This window comes from Salvelinus namaycush, chromosome 5 (assembly GCF_016432855.1).
Source record: "Salvelinus namaycush isolate Seneca chromosome 5, SaNama_1.0, whole genome shotgun sequence".
NCBI classification, from domain to species: Eukaryota; Metazoa; Chordata; class Actinopteri; order Salmoniformes; family Salmonidae; genus Salvelinus; species Salvelinus namaycush.
Genome location: NC_052311.1, coordinates 36,977,844 through 36,999,986, shown reverse-complemented (window position 1 = coordinate 36,999,986; position 22,143 = coordinate 36,977,844). Strand labels below are relative to the sequence as shown.

General features: G+C 43.3%; 2 protein-coding genes across 3 annotated transcripts in view; both read right to left on the bottom strand.

The window, feature by feature from the left end:
• Positions 1-9,441, bottom strand: part of LOC120048242 (fibroblast growth factor receptor-like 1) — a 71,446-nt gene extending 62,005 nt beyond the window's left edge. Inside the window, exons 1-3 of one of the 2 annotated variants that reach the window (XM_038994046.1) lie at positions 9,367-9,441; positions 8,884-8,927; positions 6,503-6,599 (exon numbers count right to left, since the gene is read on the bottom strand). In XM_038994046.1, the coding sequence (XP_038849974.1) occupies positions 6,503-6,599; positions 8,884-8,927; positions 9,367-9,391 (166 nt within the window). In that variant the 5' untranslated portion in view covers positions 9,392-9,441. The remainder of the gene's footprint in view (positions 1-6,502; positions 6,600-8,883; positions 8,928-9,366) is intronic. The other variant, XM_038994047.1, reaches the window with a different exon arrangement.
• Positions 9,442-10,294: 853 nt separating this feature from the next.
• Positions 10,295-13,255, bottom strand: LOC120047515 (E3 ubiquitin-protein ligase RNF4-like). Its single transcript, XM_038993042.1, has 8 exons — positions 13,212-13,255; positions 12,305-12,437; positions 12,035-12,185; positions 11,879-11,955; positions 11,711-11,723; positions 11,447-11,570; positions 11,185-11,236; positions 10,295-11,062 (listed from the first exon to the last, which is right to left on the bottom strand). The coding sequence occupies exons 2-8, from the start codon at positions 12,314-12,316 to the stop codon at positions 10,913-10,915; spliced, it is 579 nt and encodes a 192-aa protein (XP_038848970.1). The 5' UTR covers positions 12,317-12,437; positions 13,212-13,255; the 3' UTR covers positions 10,295-10,912.
• Between the last annotated feature and the right edge of the window lie 8,888 nt (positions 13,256-22,143).

Here is a 22,143-nt window from a genome sequence, read left to right as displayed (position 1 = left end):
CCACAAAGTGTCCATTAGCAGCCCCAGACACTCACAGTGCAGATGGCAAAATATGAGGATTTTATTTTGTTAATAGAGGACTTCAACTGAATTTAATGCTGAAAAGAGAGAAAATGAGAGAAAGGAAGATGGAGGAAATGGGTAGGACATCAAATGTGCAGAGTTTGAATACCCATGTGGAGGATTTGCTTACGTCTTTCATTTCATGCTGAAGAGAAACACACGTTTCTCAGGCACATTCAAATCATATTGAGGAAGACTGGGGGAGGCAATAGATTGCGCTGTTCTAAACTTAAAGACAAACCAACTGTGAGAACAACACTGTGAGACAGTGACACCTCCAGTAGACAAAGGATTCCAAAACTGGGGGGAAAAAAAGAGAGCCACACCTTTTCATAGTGAGCCATGGTCATATCACATGGTCATTTATCAGGCCTGATCCACCATGGGGCTGGGGGTGAGATTTAAGAGGCAGCAACAGATGAAGAATCCCACAGGTGTAGGCCTAGACACTCCAGACAGACACCGTAAAGTTCCTCCACTAAATTCTGTTCCTGGACCAGTCAGGTGGTTCAGATTTCCTGTCTGGAGCCAATGGGTTTGGCTGGGTCTGTGTCCCAACTACCTGATTGAAAAGGCCACAACACTGCAGCTAGTAGCAAAAGTTCCTCGGTTGCTAAAGCCTTCAAATTCCCAACTTTTAAACCACCCCCACAACTCTCACAATCCTTACACATTCCGACTGCAGTGTGGAGTCCACCCCAACAGCTGGCGTAATGAACAAGCCGTGTGTGTGTGTGTGCTATGCCTCTGTCTCTCTGCCTGCGGGCAACCGCAATCCGTGTGGCTACGGGCAAAAACACCACAGAACTATTGTCAGTCCACTCTTCTGGTGCTGCCCAACAGCTTACCATCACAAAGCCAAACAGAACTCCGTAAAATAATAATGAAAGACAATCTCTGATGAGAGTGACGTATATCCTGATTTAATGACTTCACCGGAGAAAACAACCTGGGCTTATGGGGAGGCTCTGTGAAGTCATTCAGACATACATCAGACATGGCCTCTCAGTCATTTAGTGTCTTTATCATCTCTGTTATGTTTTGTTTTTTTAGGATATACAGCTAACCTTTCACCTCAGCACCAAAAGAAATGCCTGTGAAGGCTGATGGTTCAGGATGTTCAGGAAGACAGCACAGGGGGCACTGGGTCGGTCCCACACTTCAAACAAACCAGCGGCAGGCAGCGAAGAGTGAGAGCAACTGACTCAATCTATGGGTGTGTCACAAATAGAACCCTATTCTAGGGAATGGACACATACATCAATGGACACTTTCAAATCTCTCATCTGGGACCGCCAGCCGCTCCATGTAAATGAACTATTCCAGAGCAAGCACACCTGATTCAAATAATTATCAAGCCCTTGATAAAGTGAATTAGGTTAGCTAGTTTAGGGCTACAACAAAATTGTGAAACATCTGGGGGTCCAAGAGGAGAGGTTTGAAAACCACTGGTGTAGAGGACACACAATATGTCTGCCATCCATCAATCACATTAATGCTCTGTTTGTTTAGGTCCCAGAATGGCATCTCTCTCTCTCAGCTGGGGGAGCCCTCTCCTCTCTGTCTCTCTGACATATGACACACACACAGCTGCTCAGGGGCACAGGCCCCAACACAAACTGACACGCAAAATACAAAAGAAAACAAGGAGAGCTGTCTCCAGTCCAGGGACTGCTTTTCAACATCTCATTTGTAATGTGACCAGGAGAACAGCTGGGAAGGAAGGAAGTACATGCTTACATCTATACATATATATCTGAAAAATAGGGGGATGAATGAACGCAGAGAGAAAAAAAGCTGAACCTGCAGGAGTACTGATGTGTTATTGTAAGCCCCTCTGGTAAGAGGTCAGGTATGCGCACTCCCTGATCCAATCTGGGGCCTTTCCCTGGTCCTCTCCGTTGCCCTCTGACCCCTCCAGCACTAACCAAACAAAGGCTCCAGGCCCCCCAACAATAAGCCATTATGTCACCAGCACAACACAATGCATTGTTCGGTCCGTGAAAGTATCTGTGTCTGTCTATGCTGTGGCTATTTCAGGCTGGAAAGACACTGCTCGCTCGCTCGGTCGGTCGCTCGCTCGGTCGGTCGGTCGGTCGGTCGGTCGGTCGGTCGGTCAGTCAGTCAGTCAGTCAGTCAGTCAGTCAGTCAGTGGCACAATTCCAATATATTCACAAATTAAGAGCCACAATTTTTTTTAGATGTAACACTGCATTAGTTTCAGTGGTTGATGGTTTTGCAACATTGATTGGCCCAGAGGTTGGCTAGCCAAGTGGAAGTCATGTCAGACAAGACTGGAGGATTACAGGGAGGACTGAGGAAAATAATAGGCCAGTTGGACTTGATGGCTGGAGAACTCTCCCTCTTTCCCTCTATCCAACTGTATTGTAAAGGCTATGTGTGTGTACACTAAAGATGGGATGATAAACCGAAAATGATTGACACCGGCCAAACCGACCACTTATTGTGGACATTTTGCTGATATTGTTCTTTACGATATATAACCTATAGGGCCCTACTAGAGAAATGTGAGGTTTTAAATAAAATAAGTTCGCTAATATGGGTGATTGTTAATGGGACAATTGAAAGCTACAACATTCAAATTAGTAGTAGTAGTTTTAAGGGTAATATATAAAATGTAAAAAAGTGGTACACATTGTTATAAACTTATTGTTCAATTTAGTATTATAGTGATAAATTGTAATATGGATTTTTGTCCATCTCGCTCTTTTTTTTATCGTACTCTCAGCACAGTTAATATTTGTGACCTCAGTCCTGTGAAGTCATGTTGCCTTAGCAATTACCAGGTGGAGGCTGATGGTAAAGGTTGAATGGGGTGAAATGGTGAGATAATTTACTTCAGACTTTGTTCAGTTGCTTTCAGGCTCAGTAAAATGCCTCCCCTCTCTCTGCTGTCCTGCTCATTAAAATGCCTCTTATTTATCTTGCTCTGTGTGTGTGTGCTTATGTGTTGTGAGCTCTCCTCAGAATATAGGCACACTAGTCCACATTCCATGCGCCTCTGCATGCTACGTAGGTCTCTCACTCACACACACAACACCTATCCCATCAACCTACCCGTGAGGTGTCTTGATGGACACATTAAAACCAAACACCAGGGGTGCTAAACTAACTTTATCTGAGCTCCCATTTAATGGGACAATTCAGTTATTTTTGAAGCCAGCCTGTATTTACTAATAACCACATCATCAACATGCTGTTCCCAGTCTTAAATCAATGTACGACCTCCTGTCTAATACAGCTTCATTACTAAGGAATATGATTAGCAGCCCAATGCTAATGAGAAGGGGTGAGAGAAAGATGGTGTCTGTGTAAACACCATTTGGCAATCTAATAACCACTTTATGGCCTGTAGTCTGACAGCAGCCTTTCTCTATGGATCATTCCTCCTCATTGAGATGAATTTGGAGCCAATCTCTCATTCCTTACTCACACTCAGCTATGTTTGTCACGTCTGGAAAACGGTTTATGTGTGAGATTTGCCTGATGGTTTTGTGCCTTACATTTTGTTTGCACCATTACATGTAAATTACTACATTGCAATATTTACATTTTATGACACGTCTCAATATACACACTTTATGATCATTGTTAATAGCATTGCCTTTTACCTAGACATATGCATTGATCCCTATTCAAACATGAACTACTGTTTGTTTAAACCCACACCGCAGGGTCTGTCGATATTCTCAAATTTACTACAGAGCTATGAAGGATTGTGAAGTGACAAAAGGCTACCCAATGGGTCAGCTATGTTTCTCCAACACTCTACATTAACTTCACACATTTCCTCTGGCTTAGACCTAGCCATAAACTGCTGCAGTGTGAGGAGGAGAGAGAGAGATTATTGTTGTATTTTTTATTATTTAACCTTTAACTATGCAAGTTAGTTAAGAAGAAATTCTTATTTACAATGACGGCCTACCCCGGCCAAACCCAGACGATGCTGGGCCAATTTTACGCCGCCCTATGGGACTCCCAATCACGGCCGGATGTGACACAGCCTGGATTCGAACCAGGGACTGTAGTGACGCCTCTTGCACTGAGATGCAGTGCCTTAGACTGCTGTGCGACTCGGGAGCCCAAGGATGGAAGGAGGGAGAGATTGAGGGAGAGAAAGAGCAGACTCTACAAATGTGCTGCTACTACTCATCTCAGTTTCTATTGACTTTTAGAAGGCTCAGACGAATACAAGAAAGTTAGATAGGTGTATGTGTTTAGAGCATCAGCCCATTTTGTTGTTTGCTCTATGAAGACGTGTCCAGATGCTCAATCATGAATCCTGGAAGGCTGCCTCTCACTGACACACCAGCATGTAGCTGCAGGGTGGTCCTAGTTTGTACAGTGCACAGCATGCCCCTACAAACCCAACAGTTCCACCTCCAATAGCCCCCACACGTCCATATGGCTGCCTGCCGCCTTTGTTTAAATGCAATGCTGTAGTATTTAGTCTACCTTTGCTGCACCAAGATCCTGTGCTTATAGCTGGGTCCCACCACATCTTGCCTCCAGTGTGGATGGAGTTTTAAATGTACTTAGTTTAATAATGTGCGTCATAAGGAGTCAAATGAGTGATACCTAAATGAATGCAGTTGTATTTAATTTGTGATCATAATTTTTTTAAATTGCGTTATGTCAACCATCCCATGACTTCGTTGTTTTCCCCATTAGTCGGGCTCCCGAGTGGAACAGCGGTCTAAGACACTGCATCTCAGTGCCAGAGGCGTCACTACAGACCCTGGTTCGATTCTTGGCTGTATCACAACCGGCCGTGATTGGGAGTCGCATAGGGCAGCGCACAATTGGCCCAGCATCGTCCGGGTTAGGGTTTGGCCGGGGTAGGCCGTCATTGTAAATAAGAATTTGTTCTTAACTGACTTGCCTAGTTAAATATAAAGGTTAAATTAAAAAAATTAAATAAAAGTTAACACAGACATTAATGCCCACATTTATGCATGAATATTCTCTCTCAGGCATGCACCAAAGAGAGTAAAATCCTCACCTTTCAGCTGCTCAGACTCAGACCCAGAATCATTGCATAAGCATATACGGTTCACATGCCTCTCTGGCAGCCGGACCCAAACTGTGCTTCCGCTTGCAGCGGAAAATATTTGTCATCTGACGTGATGTTCTGCATTCCCCGTGCAACAAGGACACACCAGGAACAGCAAACTTGGTCAGTAGGGGAGCGCTCAAATGGGGTTGGGGGATCATTTTTTGCCACGTTCCATATCATAGCAATCAACCTGGACTCTTCCTCTAGAAAAAAAATCCTTAAAAAAAAGTATTAATTGTCCTGTAGTTTTGAATGTCCATTCCTTTTCTTCTCCAACAAGTTCACATATGAAGGTATCAAACTCAGGTCACAAAATATCGATATAATGTCAGGAAATGTTTTCCATAAGGAGAAGTGTGTTGATGTGGACTCAACCTTTTCTACTGTATGTTGAGTAGTCGTTGTTGAGCCACCACAGTACGTCAAAATCACAGTGCTTGGAAAAATAGAGCGCAAAGTATCTGACATTCAATTGAAAAATAATCTCTGATTCTGTCTCAGTACCTCTGAGGTATTTTGTTTTCAACACAACCACCCTGCTTTTCACTGTCTTATCAAACGTGTCATATCAGACTTTATAAAAAAGGTAAAACGTTCCTTGCTCTGATATCCGCATGCCATCATGATAGAGAAACGTTTAGTCTGTCTCTCCCTCTGTGTACCCAATAAGGCGCTAACTAGGCTAAGCTAGTGAGTAAACCCCTCCGATATCATCACCAGGAAGACATGTTGTCTCTTCTACTTTTTAGCCCACAGCACTCCTTGCCGTGTTGCTCCATTCATGGTCGGAAACGCTGTGGCATTGCACAGCAAACAAACATAATTGCCTAATCTAATCACATTGCTCTCTATGGGTCTCTGTTTACTTTTGCCTAAGCGTCTCCATGACGGCTCGACTGTGTGATTGTGAATGCTGCATTGTTCAGGCTAGGGCTCTCACCGATCCAATCTGCCTGGGCGCCGTGTGTTTGGGTCCCCCCATGCCCCTTCGCTTTCCCCAGACAGGCAGGCCAGAGCAGACGACCAGTGGCATGTTGAGTCTAGGTTTGACAGCTCAGATTGTGCAGCAGGAGGGTCACGACTACACTCTATCAGCATGCCTCACTTGACACTTGCACACCAGGTATCCCAAAGGTTACTGTCCCAAAGTCTGTGTGATCTAGGCAAGGTCCGTTAGAAAACGGAAGATAGGCCCTTAGCCTGAATGGACTATACCACCAACTTGGAGTTACACAACCACAATTGTGTACAGCTTGTAGTAGATATCATTCATTGTGGTGAGTCACTTTTTGAAGATGGTTGCCTACAGATCCACTAAAACGCTCAGTTATTATTGTTCATTACTACTACGTTACTACTCACCCCGTGCACAGTCCGACAACAGGATTATCTCACAAATGAGCAGGCAAATGCATAAAATTCCCATTCTTTCTGGATGGAAGGCTTCAACACTTGAAATCTTAGAGAAAGAAAAAAGTAAATTCACAGTGAGGAGAGGTGCAAGAACACATTGTTATTATCCATATCACATCTTAAGCTACTGTATATTATGCTTTACAACCAAATTATATTTCTCACAGAAGTTTATTTTGGAAGTGGCATAGTCAAGGCATTGAGGAAATATAACAGAATTACAGTCGAAACTAGTAACAATAAAATAAGTTGTTAATCTTTTAACAGACGGAAAAACACAAGACGTCTGTCCCCAACACTATAAAATTAGTTTACGGAAAAGCAACATAGGCTTTTTATTCATGAACTTCAATCAAATGAGGAGCTCTTAATTTGTCCATATGTCCCTATGTTTCTGGTTACATTTACATTTACATTTAAGTCATTTAGCAGACGCTCTTATCCAGAGCGACTTACAAATTGGAAAGTTCATACATATTCATCCTGGTCCCCCCGTGGGGAATGAACCCACAACCCTGGCGTTGCAAGCGCCAAGCTCTACCAACTGAGAGGAGTTATTCTTCTTTCTGCCAGTTTGCACAACAAACAAGTAATTTGAAATCCAAAATGAAAATCCTTTAGAGTTTTCCATTTAATCTTTGATCAAATACATCAACATAACAAGCGTTTAATTGACTGTTAAATCATCAGCTATTGGGGAACTACACCTATCCTCCTCTCATTGTCTTAGAATGGGTTACATACTACATGATCAAAAGTATGTGGAGATCTTCTCGTCGAACATCTCATTCCAAAATTATGGGCATTGATATGGAGTTGGTCCCCCCTTTGCTGCTATAACAGCCTCAACTCTTCTGGGGAGGCTTTCCACTAGATGTTAGAACATTGCTGAGGAGACTTGCTTCCATTCAGCCACAAGAGCATTAGTGAGGTCAGGCACTGATGTTGGGCAATTAGGCCTGCCTTGCAGTCGGCGTTCCATTTCATCCCAAAGGTTTTCAATGGGGTTGAGGTCAGGGCTCTGTGCAGGCCAGTCAAGTTCTTCCACACCGATCTCGACAAACCATTTCTGTATGAACCTCGTTCTGTGCACGGAGGCATCGTCATGCAGAAAAAGGAAAGGGCCTCCCCAAACTGTTGGAAGCACAAAATCGTCTAGAATGTCATTGTGTGCTGTAGCGTTAATATTTCCCTTCACTGGAACTAAGGAGCCTGAATCATGAAAAACAGCCCAAAAACATAATTTATTCTCCACCAAATTTTACAGTTGGCACTACGCATTCGGGCAGGTAGCGTTCTCCAAACCCAGATTTGTCCGTCGAACTGCCAGATGGGAAAGCGTGATTCATCACTCCAGAGAACGTGTTTCCACTGTAGGCGAGCTTTACACCACTCCAGCCGACACATGGCATTGCGCATGGTGATCTTAGGCTTGTGTGCGACTGTTTGGCCATGGAAACTCATTTCATGAAGCTCCCAACGAACAGTTCTTGTGCTGACGTTGCTTCCAGAAGCAGTTTGGAACTCGGTAGTGAGTGTTGCAACCGAGGACAGCCGATTTGTACGCGCTACGCACTTCAGCCCTCGTTGGTTCCATTCTGTCGACTTGTGGCCTACCACTTCACGGCTGAGCTGTTGTTGCCCCTAGACGTTTCCACTTCACAATAACAGCACAACACAGTTGACTGGGGCAGTGCCGAAATTTGACTTGTTGGAAAGGTGGCATCCTATGACAGTGCCACGTTGAAAGTCAATGAACTCTTTAGTAAGGCCATTCTACTGCCAATGTTTGTCTATGAAGATAGCATGGATGTGTGCTTGTGTTTTATACGTGTTAGTAACACATGTGGCTGAAATAGCCAAATCCACCAATTTGACGGGATGTCCACATACTTTTGTATATATAGTGTAGATGCTGTTGTATAGGCTACAGCTAATCTACCTGCTTATTAAACATGTTAGAAAGCAAAGACTCAAGTCCCATCCACTCTCATGCACACATAGATCCATGAATGCTGAATCAGTGGAATTAAAACATTCTACACTCAGATGTGGACTACAAATAATAGCTTTGTAAGGTAATATAGCAGAACTATAATTAACACAACATTGATTTATGCAATACAGTTGTGTACTATTCTATTAGTAATACATAAGTAATAATCTGTAGTATAAATTGAAAGTTAAAAAGTATTCCAATTGGCTACGTATGCATTTTTTATTACAGGTCTACAACAAACCTGCATCCTTCTAAAATCAGCTGCTTATAAATAATCACATTGTGATCTGGGCCAATAACACTTTGATATTAATACAAGTTAGGGACTTACCTGAAACGTCCAGCAGCAATGATTTGTCTTGAATCGGTTTCCCACTAATGACAAGTTTATCATGATTACATTGTCTTTACATTCGCATCAATAAAGGTGATTTAATCCAAATAATTAACATATCAATGTCCACTAAAAGTTGAACACTAAAAGTTGAACTGCACGCACTTTCGCTCAAAGTATTCTTGGCTCAGTTACTGGATACAATGTTACCCTCTAAGAAAAATAACACTATAAAACCTTAATGTCAAACATGCAGCTAAAATATGGCTAGTTTTATTTAAATTGACGGTCATCACATCACGCTCGTGCGAGACCCAACACACCGGACCGAGCGTGCGTCAAAACTAAATAAAAGCCCTGTGCTCGCGTTACAGTTAACTCCTACCATTATCCATTTTGGAAGACAAGCAGTTGTCTCTTTTTTAATCCCAAATACCATTTACATCTAAATAATTTACTGCAATAATTGAGCTAACATACCTTGCCATCCAGGAATCGACCGCATTAGTGGGAACTGCGGTCCGTCCGACCTCGGAATTTTTGCCCAATCACAGAGTAGCCCAAGTAGCTATTCAACACAGTTCAAGAATTAACTCTTTCGCTTAGGGCAGTTCTGCTATTAACATCATGGACTACGTCATAATAATGAAACAAAAATATAATATTCATAATAATAAAACACAAATTAAATGTACTGAATGCATTATGTAATTCCAAAGTAATAACACTGAGTTGGTAAATTGAACTTCTTTTTTCATTATGTAATATGACACACTGATTATTTATTAAAATGGTATGGTTTGGGTGTTATAAATACACACTGCGCCAACATTAGGAAATAGGTCAACAACATAAGAGAAAATTGTCATTTGAAGAAAATTAGATATATGAGAAAGGGACAGTTGTTCATACTCAGATTAAGCCTAGTCCTGGACTAAAACACACTCCATGTAAAATCTCCATAGATAATTTAGTCCTGGACTAGGTTTATTCTGGGTCCAAGAAATAAACCCTGTGTTTGGTAATATGTTAATCAAGTAACACACCCCTTGCAATGAGGATGGAGAAGAAACTGCATTATCATTGATCATTATTGGACAACAGACCATGCATGCGCAAGAAGATACTGCCCCTTAGTGGACATTTGAGGGGATGCGTGTCACAACGGAGTCAGCCAAGTTACATGTAGTTCAGAATATAAAATAATTCAAAGTTTACAAATGAAATTCAATGTAAAAGTCAGTGAAAACATGTAATTAAAAAAAAGCTATTTAGCAAGTCGGCATGAGGGCTCGACAATGCAATGTCCTACGTTTGGACTTGTCTCTTCTCACAGTCTCTGTCACTGAGACACGCTGGCTGTGAGAATAAACTATCTGGGTCAGGTGAGCAAAACATGTAACAAACCTTTACAATCATAAATGTGTTTTATTGAAGCTTACAGATTAGGCGCACCTTAACTTGTCATTCAACCATATATACAAAACATACAACAATATTTACAATGGTGATGACCAAATTCAAGCAACACCCATCATTCAGACATCCACCTACGCAGCAGCAATAAAAATCGACATTTCTACTTTCGAGTTCTCATTGCAATTGAGTGCCAGTCACGTGTGATTGCTACCAATACAACATCACATGTGGCTTCTTAAGAGCAAAAAAAAAAAAAAAAAAGATTCTGAGCTTAGTTCTTTTCTTGGTTGTGGTTACTGGGGATGCAGCTTTAGAATGATCTGTTCACTATGAAATGAATGGAGAGCAGTAGGAAAATCAGTGGAAGAAAATTGCAAAAATCTAAGTGAATGTGTGCTGGCATAAGAGTGCGTCCCTATGCTCCTGCTTCTTTCATTGCAGAAGAAAGACAAAAGCATCGGTCAGATTTACATACACATGATGTGTATGTAAATGTAAAAATTATTCTTAAGTCCAGTAGGGGGAAGTGAGATGAGAAGGTATGATTAAAAGTCTTGCAGGTTTGGCGAGGGTGAAACCAATGGGTGAGTCTTATGGGTGTTTGATGTCAGATGTATATGGGGTGGCATTGCTTCTGGGTCAGTTTCTTTCTACAGGTTGGGCAAGTGTGGGATCTCAACAGTGAGTCACGGAGGCAGTGACTGCAGAACAGGTGACCACATTTTGTGGAGACTACTAGTCTCCCACTTTCAATGATCTAGAGGAAGAAGAGAAAGAGCTCCATCTTAGTTGAAGGGACAACTTCACATTCTGGTAGCTACACAGCAATTACAGTTTGACATAGTCACCTTCACAAACGTTGAATTATGCTTCGCTTACCTCAGCATAGGCGTCCATACACACTGGGCAGCTGACTGTCCCTGGAGTAGACCTATGGAGGACAAGAGACCATCAGGGTCTACCATAACTCAAGGTCTTGATTTCAGTGGTCACATGGCAAATATTATGAGTGGATAAATGGATGGATGAGGATGACGTTGCTTTAATGTGCTTCAATTTTCAAATAAAATAGATTTAAAAAAAAGTTTGATATGTCATCTGAAGAGATTATCATAGCCAGAGGGGTTGTGGGGCTTAGTACCTGGCTCTACTGCTGGCCTGTAGAGAGGACAGGAGGTCGGCACTGAGGCCTCCATTAGTATCCTCCTCCTCATCACTGCTAAGTACGTAACTCTCACTGTCAGCTTCACGTCTGCCATGAGGCCCTGAGATAGACACAAGCAGATAGACAAACTCACAGAAAAAGACATGCTTGACATAGTAATAAATGCTTACTTTATTAGAGGACCAAAACATATTTTAATCTAAATATAATTGTTGCGATTGAGGAAAAGCAATGAATTACCTTCATCGACAACCTGGTTTCCCCATTCGCAATCACGCAGTGGTGGAAAAGAAACAAATGTCAACATGTCAGTCTTTACAACAGTGACAAAAGCATATTCTTATAAATACATTAAAAACAGTTATATGTATACATCATTATTTGCATAAAGAAAGCTCACAAACTCACCACCACAGAATCATTGTTGGTCAAGTCAACCACAGTCAACTCAGAACCTTCACATGTCAAGTCCACCACCTCCTCACCTGCACAGCCAATAGACGGGTTAGAATTTCCATAATCAACCAAAATGACAAAGAAAAGCATAAAGCCATTGCTACCCACTAGTAGTCCTGCTGCTCTCCAGCACATCAATGGTCTCTGGGACTGCTGCTGATGCTGCAGCAGGAGGTCGCACACTGGTTGTGGTGACTCTGCTACTCTTGGCCGTGCGTCTGGAACTTGAGGGGACTCCAGTCCTTCTTTTCCTCTGTGTCTGTGACAACAAAGCACTACTTCTTAGAAACCAGACACCTTTGCTAAATGTCTGTGAAAATTTAACTGAAGGTGTTGGAGGGTTATCACGTGGCCCTGGGTGCACATGTGAGGACTTACTGTACTGCTCATGTTGCGATAGGGAAGGTGTGAGTGAAATCAAAAATGGTCAAATGTTACGTAGTAGTACACACTGAAAAATCTACATCCGTTCCAACTGATTCCAAAGTTCTTGGACCAATTTAACAATAATCTGGTGAGAGAAAAATAAACCAATTAAGTTACATAAAAAGCCTTCACACATCTGATAAACAAACCATTGGCCATAACTAACCTTTATGAACACAACACAGCAGCTGAAGAACACAAACAATAGTCTATCGTTAACAGTATTCTGAGATCCACTCCCTAACCACAAAGTCAAAGCACAATGTTGTTGACAACTTGTAACATATTAGCTTGTAAAATTAATCAAATCTGCAACCCCTCTCTTTCTGTGTTCATCTGCTTAACGTAACGGGAAAAAAATGTATTGAGCTAGTAAGCTGGCAACTAACCTTTAGTTGCTGTAATCACAAAACTGCTCGTCAGCTACAATAACGTTAGTTAGCTAATATTAGCTGGGTCTGAGCTGGGAAGCTCATCGTTGGTTTATCACGACAAAATGGAAATTAACACGGTGTATTAAGCATGACATGTACCTAACCAACTAGCTAATGTATCTGGCAATACAATTAATAAACACAATGGCGAATCAAAACATGAGCTAGCTAGAATTAGCATTTGAGCTAGTTAGCTAACAAAGCAAAGACAACTAGCTAGCTAGCAACCAACAAAGGTAGCTAATTTAGCTAGCAATGCTAACACGCTCTACGCAAGCTCTAGCTCCTGGTTTACAAACGGGATCAGCTTTACTTTTACATAACATCAACAACACAATTCAACATTTGTATAAGGGACTGGTGATAAATGAATAAACTGATAAATAATCTAGTTTTAAAACTAAGGGTGGTTAACAGCAGCCTACCTCTTCAATCACTTCTTCTATGGTGCTTCTTGATGAGATTTAAAGGCCGTTGGCATCCAATAAATGTTGCATTACTGCCACCTACTAGACTGGAGTATAACTCTACAAAAAAGAAAATACAACAAATACCCTACCATCTAACATTACACTCACAAAAAAAAACAAAAAAAATACCATACTCCACTATTAAAATGTATTTAGTACTACTTCAGGGCAACAGCCTGGAAGGATGGGACACCACCACTTAACACACCCTGTAACTCTTCTGATGTCAAGTCTCGCACACCCAAATACCTCTCTACAGCTGCCACCACAACCTCTATTTTCTGCAAGTTTATAACCATTACTATAAATGCCAAAAATGAAATCTTACTGAAACATATATACCTTGTTGGTGGATCCCTATGTACTGTTACAGATCGACTACTCTCACCACTTCTCTCAGGATCCCTCCCCCTTGACCCATCTTCCTCTACTTTCTTCACTGCCTCAGCATATGACAACTTCTGCACTACTCTAACCCTGGAAACCTCAACCTGCCTCTCTCATACATGACATTTCTGATCCCCAGCACCCCTACAATTAACACAAACCACTACTTTCCCCAATGCTACACATTCCTTTGTCTCATGCTCTTCTGCACACCTAGGAGCCTCCCTCCTACACACTGCTGCCACATGCCCATAAGCTTGACACCTGTAACAATGTAATGTAGTTGGCATAAAAGCTTGTACAGGATAACTTATATATCCTAACATCACTTTGTCGGGCAAAGACAACATCAAAACTCAAAAGAACAGACAACGACCATGTTTCTCCACTCACGCCACCCTGTTTGCGTCGCACCAAACGACGAGCATCACAAACACCGGGAATCTTCCCCTTCAGTTGGTCAGCTTTCACATTTACTACTACTCCAGTATTCACTCCTTTCAATGGCACCCTTTTCTTGAGAGCAAAACAATTCACATTGCTTTCCCCCATTCGTTTAACATGGAGTGCTTGCTCCCTCTGACCAGCAGAAACATATAATTATCACAATACCACATCTGGATACCCTCACCGATTCAACAGCACCCAACTCTGTTTTCACCCACCCTGAAACTTCAAATGGATCAGCCAAAAGGCAAGGGTCCACTTTTTCCAAAAACTTCACTCCTACTGTCAGAGACTCATCTTTATCCTGACCCTCGGTAAAAGCCTCGTGCTCCGAGAACTTCAACATGCCTATCACCTCCAATACTTCGCCCTCAATCACTTCCATTTCTCCTTCTGTCTTCAACTCTTTCTGCTTACACTTTCTACCATTCTTCTTTAACAAACCATCTCCTTTTCCCCACCATTTATAACTGACTCAAGCTCACCCTCTTCCTCCCTCTCTCTCTCAGACCTCCTCCACCTCTCCTTTTCCCTCCATTCTTCCTCTGTATAACTCTCCTTATAATAATACTGCACTTCTCCTGACATACATCTTGTTCTTGCCTTCTCAAGGGACGCCATTTAACCGGCTGTCACAATCCCCGTACAATCAGCACAAACCCCTCGGGATGTAGCGCTCAACAGTGCATCCCACTTGTAAAGCAGCTGCTTCGTCTTGATGTTCTTCTTAATCTGACCTCTTCGATGGTACATTGGAGATCGCACAATTTAATGTGCATCCCGCCACCTACTGTGCGGGAATGGAAACAGGATTCCCAAAAATGGAACAAAATTACCCAAAATAAATGAATAAAACTAAATCAAACAACTTTCTGTTAAAACAGATCTGATCCCTACACAGGCTCAAGGGGAACCTGGGAGGGAGGGTCTCCGGGTACTAGTACAGCTTTGCAAGTCTTCAGATGTAAAATCCTTAAGTCCCAAAAACTTTTCTGCCGCAGCCACAAAAATGTCCAGTTTCTTAGACTTCGAGACTTGTGCCGTACAGTTTATAATGGTGGTAATGAACGCCACAAAATCCACCTTTTTAACACGCAGGGTGTCTTTTGATATCTTCACTAGAATCACTTGCTTTCTCAATTATTTTACTCTCCTCCGCATAGGAGATTTGATTGACCGACAGACTTTATTACTTTTCTCCATTCACCCAGTGGGTCAGATGCCAGGCACCAGCCACACCAGGAATTTTCACCAGGTATTCAACCTGAACATCCATTGTCACTCCTGAGATGACTCCTTTGACGGGTGCTCTACTACGAAGTCAAAACACAAAACTTCTGTTGTCCGGATTCTTTTGAGGCTCACTGCAATCTTCCTCTGTTCTTCAGATGTACAATTAAATCAAAATAAGACCACTCCTGGTCACTCTGACAGACTCCACTTTCCCAAGCGCATACTTCAGAATTTTTGACACCTCAAACGGGTTTCCCACATATGCATCCTTACTCAACAAACACATCCCAACAAGAAGCGATTCATTATCATTCATACACGTATCCTCCACTCCAATTTTTTTTTAAATGCCTTTTTGTTCCAGTTTCCGCTACTACTGTTGTCTATTCAGAACATTAGTTTTCACCAACTTGGCTCGACACGCTTCTTGATTCGAACTCAGCATCCACTTCCGCCATCAGTTTCCGTTCTGAACATTTGTCGTCACCAACTTTGCTTGATGCGCTGCTTGACTCGAACTCAGCATCCACTTCTGCCATCCATTCAAAATTTTGTTTGAGGGACTGGTCATAGACGTATCAACTGATAAATAATATAGTTTTAAAACTAAGGGTAGTTAGCAGCATACCTTCTCAATCACTTTTTGAAGCACAGCTTCTTCTGTCCTTTGGGATTGGGTTGGCAGATCACAGCCAACTTTTAAGGTGCATACACCGCCACCAACTGTACTGGAGTGTGAGGCCAGTCACGGCCTACCTAAATTAAATTCTCTTCACCAGTCCTGTTCCTCCAAGAAAGTGAAATAGAGCCCTAGACACCACTTCCCACTACACCACCCAAACCCCAACCCTTTCACACAATCTCTCCCTATCTACGTCATACAGTTCACAAAATATCAACACATGCTCCACCATTTTCCTCCACTAAACACTCATCACACAGACCTGTTTCATGTCTCCCTATCATCCACATGTGGCATTCAAACCTGTGTGCCCAAACCGTAGTCTACTCCACACAACTTCCTCTCTCCTACATCCCATACTCCCCACCTCTTCCTTTACTGACCAGTACATGCGAAAAAATTGTCTCCCCTTATTACTAGCATCCCATTCCATTTGCCAAAGACCAAGCCCTTTTGCCCGGATCAAGGACTTGACTTCCCTACGGTCCAGCGGGACCTCAGTAAAATACCCCCTCTCTCCTCACAGCACTCTTAGCCACCACATTGGCCTTCTCATTACCCACAACCCGATGGGCGGGAACCCAGTAAAAGCTTACTACCACTCCCATCCTCTCCAATTCCATCATCTCCACAAACAAGTCTCCCCTATCTGACCTGCCCATCTCCACACTACCCAACACTGCAGGCAAATCAGAGCAGCTCACCACTCTGAGTGGTTTCACCTCCTCCAACCATCTCAAACCTATCATGGCCATCAACTCAGCCGCACTAACTGATGCAGAATTAGTTAACCGCTTACATATTCTAACATTGAAATATGGGATATACACCCCTGCCCCCACCCTACTACTGACTGGGTCCTTTGAACCATCTGTATATATCCTTAAAAACAAATTAAACCAATTATCTATATATCTCTCCAAACACCATTCTCACGTCTTCACCCCATTCTCTCCTGCCCTCAATCATGTCCACATCTACAAAACAGCCACAGAGGAAAATTCCCCAATGCAATTGCCGGCCCCATCTCTCTCTCCCCCAGTCCATATTCTACCACCTTCTGCCCAATTGTCCACCCGTACGCCTTCTGCTTTCCCACCCCTCGCTCCCTGCATTCCCCAGTTGCCGTGACCACAGGATGTCCTTCTGAACACCCTTTCAACCTCGCCCAGTATGCTAATGCAGGTGTGTCCCGCCTTATCCTCAGTGACAGTTCCCCACTATCCACCTGCAATGCCTCAACAGGTGTCGTTCTGAACACAGGAGGTTGGTGGCACATTAATTGTGGAGGACTACACAGGAGCTGATTCAAATAACCAAATGTTGATAATGAGTTTATAAATTTAATCAGCTGTGTGGTGCTAGGGCAAAAACCAAAACGTGCACTCCTTCGGGTCCCTAAGACAGAGTTTGGGAAACGCTGGTCTAAGCACAACCCTTCACAACCAAAACTCCTTCCTCATCTCAAAGTATTGTCTGTAAAATAGCCTTTTGCAGGGGCTTTTTGTAGACATGGATTTGTATTGTGTTTTGAGAATCTGCAGAGAGAATAATGAGGTGGTTGTGTCATTACTGTTGTAGTCTTGATGTTATATCTTTCAGCATCCCTTGCTGGTTTCTGTCCCACAATCTTGTTGTGCTCCATAACCGCAAGGTGTGTCGGCTCCCTCCATTGTGTACCCAAAATGCTACCGCTTTGGGGTGTTTTTCAGCAGGGCACTGTGGAATTACTCTAGATAAGAGTTTTACTAAGATAAATAAGAGGGGTAGACTAAATTGATTTCATGGTCTGGAAGAGACTCTGTGGTCCTCAGGCTACATGTAACCACCTGTAACCCCATAACACAAACACTACCCAATTCATGTTTATACCATGCTTACTGTAAATTGAGCTATCTTAGCCGTCAGCTTGTAAAAAAAATTGCCAACTAACCTTCAACTTGGAATCAGACTCTGTACCACCTACAACAGAGTACACAACAATACACAATTTAACCACCCCACCCACTAATTGTATTGATCTATATTAGACTGGCTAGCTTACCATACCCAACATGGACATTTCAATATTTTCTGCTTGCTGTTAGCTAACTAGCGTCACTAAATTTGGCGTCATGATTGCTATTCAGCTGAGACTGGCTAAGAACCAACTAACCAACCATAGAAGATTTATACACATTCATCATTGCTAATGTCACCATCACACAAACAAATAGTGAATTAGCTATATCGCCAATTCTATAGTAACAGTGTTTTCCAGACAAGGGTGGAATAGACGGCTACCAGATTGAGCTACTCTTATTTGCTAACATTAGCTAGCTTACTTTAGCTAAAGCCAGTCAAAGATACAACGAACAAACAAACATGTTTACTCTGCTATAAGTAGTTACCAGTCTAGCAGTGACTACCATGGCATAATCGAAATACAAATTAATTGACAGTGTATACAGTGCATTTAGAAAGTATTCAGACCCCTTGACTTTTTCCACATTTGTTACGTTACAGCCTTATTCTAAAATGGATGAAATAGTTCCCCCTACCATCAATCTACACACAATAACCAATAAAGACAAAGCAAAAACAGGTTGAAAATGTATTCATAAAAAAAAAAAAAAAACATAAATATGACATTTGTTGAAGCACCTTTGGCAGCGGTTACAGCCTCAAGTATTACTGAATGTGGCGTTACAAGCTTGGCACACCTGTATTTGGGGAGTTTCTCTCATTCTTCTCTGCAGATCCTCACAAGCTCTGTCAGGTTGGATGGGGAGCATCGCTGCACAGCTATTTTCAGGTCTCTCCAGAGATGTTCGATCGGGTTCAAGTCAGGGCTCTGACAGGTCCACTCAAAGACATTCATAGACCGAAGCCACTCCTGTGTTGTCTTGGCTGTGGGCTTAAGGTCGTTGTTCAGTTGGAAGGTGAACCTTCGCCCCAGTCTAAGTTCCTGAGTGCTCGGGAGCAGGTTTTCATCAAGGATCTCTCTGTACTTTGCTCCGTTCATCTTTCCCTCAATCCTGACTAGTCTCCCAGTACCTGCCACTGAAAAACATCCCCACAGCATGATGCTGCAACCACAATGCTTCACCGTAGCGATGGTGCAAGGCTTCCCCCAGACGTGACGCTTGGCATTCAGTCCAAAGAGTTCCATCTTAAATTCATCAGACCAGAGAATCTTGTTTCTCATGGTCTGAGAGTCCTTTAGGTGCTTTTGGCAAACTCCAAGCGGGCTGTCATGTGCCTTTACAGAGGAGTGGCTTCCATCTGGCCACTCTACCATAAAGGCCTGATTGGTGGAATGCTACAGAGATGGTTGTCCTTCTGGAAGGTTCACCCATCTCCACAGAGGAACTCTGTAGCTCTGTCAGGGTGACCATTGGTTTCTTGGTCACCTCCCTGACCAAGGCCCTTCTCCCCCGATTGCTCAGTTTGGCCGGGCGGCAAGCTCTAGGAAGAGTCATGGTGGTTCCAAACTTCTTCCATATAAGAATGATGGAGGAAATTGTGTTCTTGGGGACCTTCAATGCTGTAGACATTTTTTATTACCGTTCCCCAGATCTGTGCCTCAACACAATTCTGTCTCGGAGCTCTACGGACAATCCCTACAACTTCATGGATTGGTCTTTGCACTGACATGCACTGTGAAATCATGTCCAATCAATTGAATTTACCACAGGTGGACTCCAATCAAGTTGTAGAAACATCTCAAGGATGATAAATGTAAACAAGACTCAGAGCAAAGGGTTTGAATACTTATCAAATCAAATGTATTTATATAGCCCGTCTTACATCAGCTGATATATCAAAGTGCTGTACAGAAACCCAGCCTAAAACCCCAAACAGCAAGCAATGCAGGTGTAGAAGCACGTTGGCTAGGAAAAACTCCCTAGAAAGACCAAAACCTAGGAAGAAACCTAGAGAGGAACCAGGCTATGAGGGGTGGCCAGTCCTCTTCTGGCTGTGCCGGGTGGAGATTATAACAGAACATGGCCAAGATGTTCAAATGTTCATAAATGACAAGCATGGTCAAATAATAGTAATCACAGTGAACAGGTCAGGGTTCCATAGCCGCAGGCAGAACAGTTGAAACTGGAGCAGCAGCACGGCCAGGAGGACTGGGGACAGCAAGGAGTCATCATGCCAGGTAGTCCTGAGGCATGGTCCTAGGGCTCAGGTCCTCCGAGAGAGAGAAAGAAAGAGAGAATTAGAGAGAGCATACTTAAATTCACACAGGACACCGGATAAGACAGGAGAAATACTCCAGATATAACAGACTGACCCTAGCCCCCAGTCATATAAACTACTTAAGCATAAATCTTTGAGGCTGAGACAGGGGGGTCAGGAGACACTGTGGCCCCATCCGATGATACCCCCGGACAGGGCCAAACAGGCAGGATATAACCGCACCCACTTTGCCAAAGCACAGCCCCCACACCACTAGAGGGATATCTTCAACCACCAACTTACCATCCTGAGACAAGGCCGAGTATAGCCCACAACAAAGATCTCCACCACGGCACAACCCAAGGGGGGGTGCCAACCCAGACAGGAAAACCACGCCAGTGACTCAACCCACTCAAGTGACGCACCCCTCCTAGGGACAGCATGGAAGAGCACCAGTAAGCCAGTGACTCAGCCCCTGTAATAGGGTTAGAGGCAGAGAATCCCAGTGGAGAGAGGGGTACCGGCCAGGCAGAAACAGCAAGGGCGGTTCGTTGCTCCAGTGTCTTTCTGTTCACCTTCACAGTCCTGGGCCAGACTACACTCAATCATTGGACCTACTGAAAAGATGAGTCTTCAATAAAGACTTAAAGGTTGAGACCGAGTCTGCGTCTCTCACATGGGTAGGCAGACCATTCCATAAAAATGGAGCTCTATAGGAGAAAGCCCTGCCTCCAGCTGTTTGCTTCGAAATTCTAGGGACAATTAGGTGTCCTGCATCTTGTGACCGTAGCGTACGTGTAGGTATCTAGATCTCTTTCCAAGATGGCATAGCAGTTCAGACGTCTTTTTTGTCCTCGTATTGTCGTGTCCTGTATACATATATATTTACACCTTTCTTCGCATATCTTTATATATTTTATTATCCAAGAACTCAACTACAAAAGCTTTCCTGCAACCCGCCTCACCAATTACAAAAAAAAGTATTATTTACCTCAAATCTGAAAATCCACAGTGGAAGCTAGCCAGAGGCTAACCAGAAGCCGGCCGAAACTAGCCAGAAGCTAGCCGGAAGCTACCCAGAAGCTAACTAGAAGCTAGCCAGTAGCTGATCTGAAGCTGCCCAGAAGTTAGCCGGTTTGCTGGCTAGCGTTGGTGTTTCAGCTGCCCACGTTTTGTGGTCTTCAGCTATTCCTTTAGCTCGATAATCTATCGGCACTTTTGTGCAACGCGACTCGGACCGGAGCATACCGGGCCTATTTTTCTCAGTGTCCCCGGATTTGAGCCGCAGGCTCTGGACGTTTGCACCTTGATTTCGCAGCTAGCTAGCTGCAAACCGTGTGACTATTGGCTTACGTCGATCCCGGAGCAAACTTAAATTATTCCGGAGCTAGCCAGCTGAGGAGTTCCATCAGCCATTCCTGGGCTACAGTCACCTATCCGGACCCGTTTTTTTTTTGTTGTTGTTGTTGCTGCAGATGCGGAGCCCCATCGGGCCTTCACGACTGACTGCCGACATTATCTGCCCGAGGGAGTTATCCAACTGGCACCTCCGTCGCAACGTTACCTGAACGCTCATCTGGGGCCCGCTAATCGTTAGCTGTCTTATCGGCTGCTATCTGAATAAGTATATCGGACAATATTTTCTTGGGTCACTATATCTATTTTGCCAATTGGATTGATCCCCTCTACCACACGGAACCCCACTAATCTACCGACGGAAACGCACGAGGTGTCTAAAAATAGACTTCCATCCTATGCTATCTTGCTACCGATAGCCATCTACCCGGCCAGCTGTCTGGATCGCCGTGACCCCAACCAACCTCTACTCACTGGACCCTTATGATCACTCGATTAAGCATGCCTCTCCTTAATGTAAATATGCCTTGTCCATTGCTGTTCTGGTTAGTGTTTATTGGCTTATTTCACTGTAGAGCCTCTAGCCCTGTTCACTATACCATATTCAACCTTTCAGTT

Coding starts and splice junctions, on each gene's coding strand:
- LOC120047515 (XM_038993042.1), bottom strand. Junction 11,956..12,034: donor GGAGAGCAGCAGGACTACTA/GTGGGTAGCAAT, acceptor TTGGCTGTGCAG/GTGAGGAGGTGGTGGACTTG. Junction 11,237..11,446: donor CAGGCCAGCAGTAGAGCCAG/GTACTAAGCCCC, acceptor TGTCCTCCATAG/GTCTACTCCAGGGACAGTCA.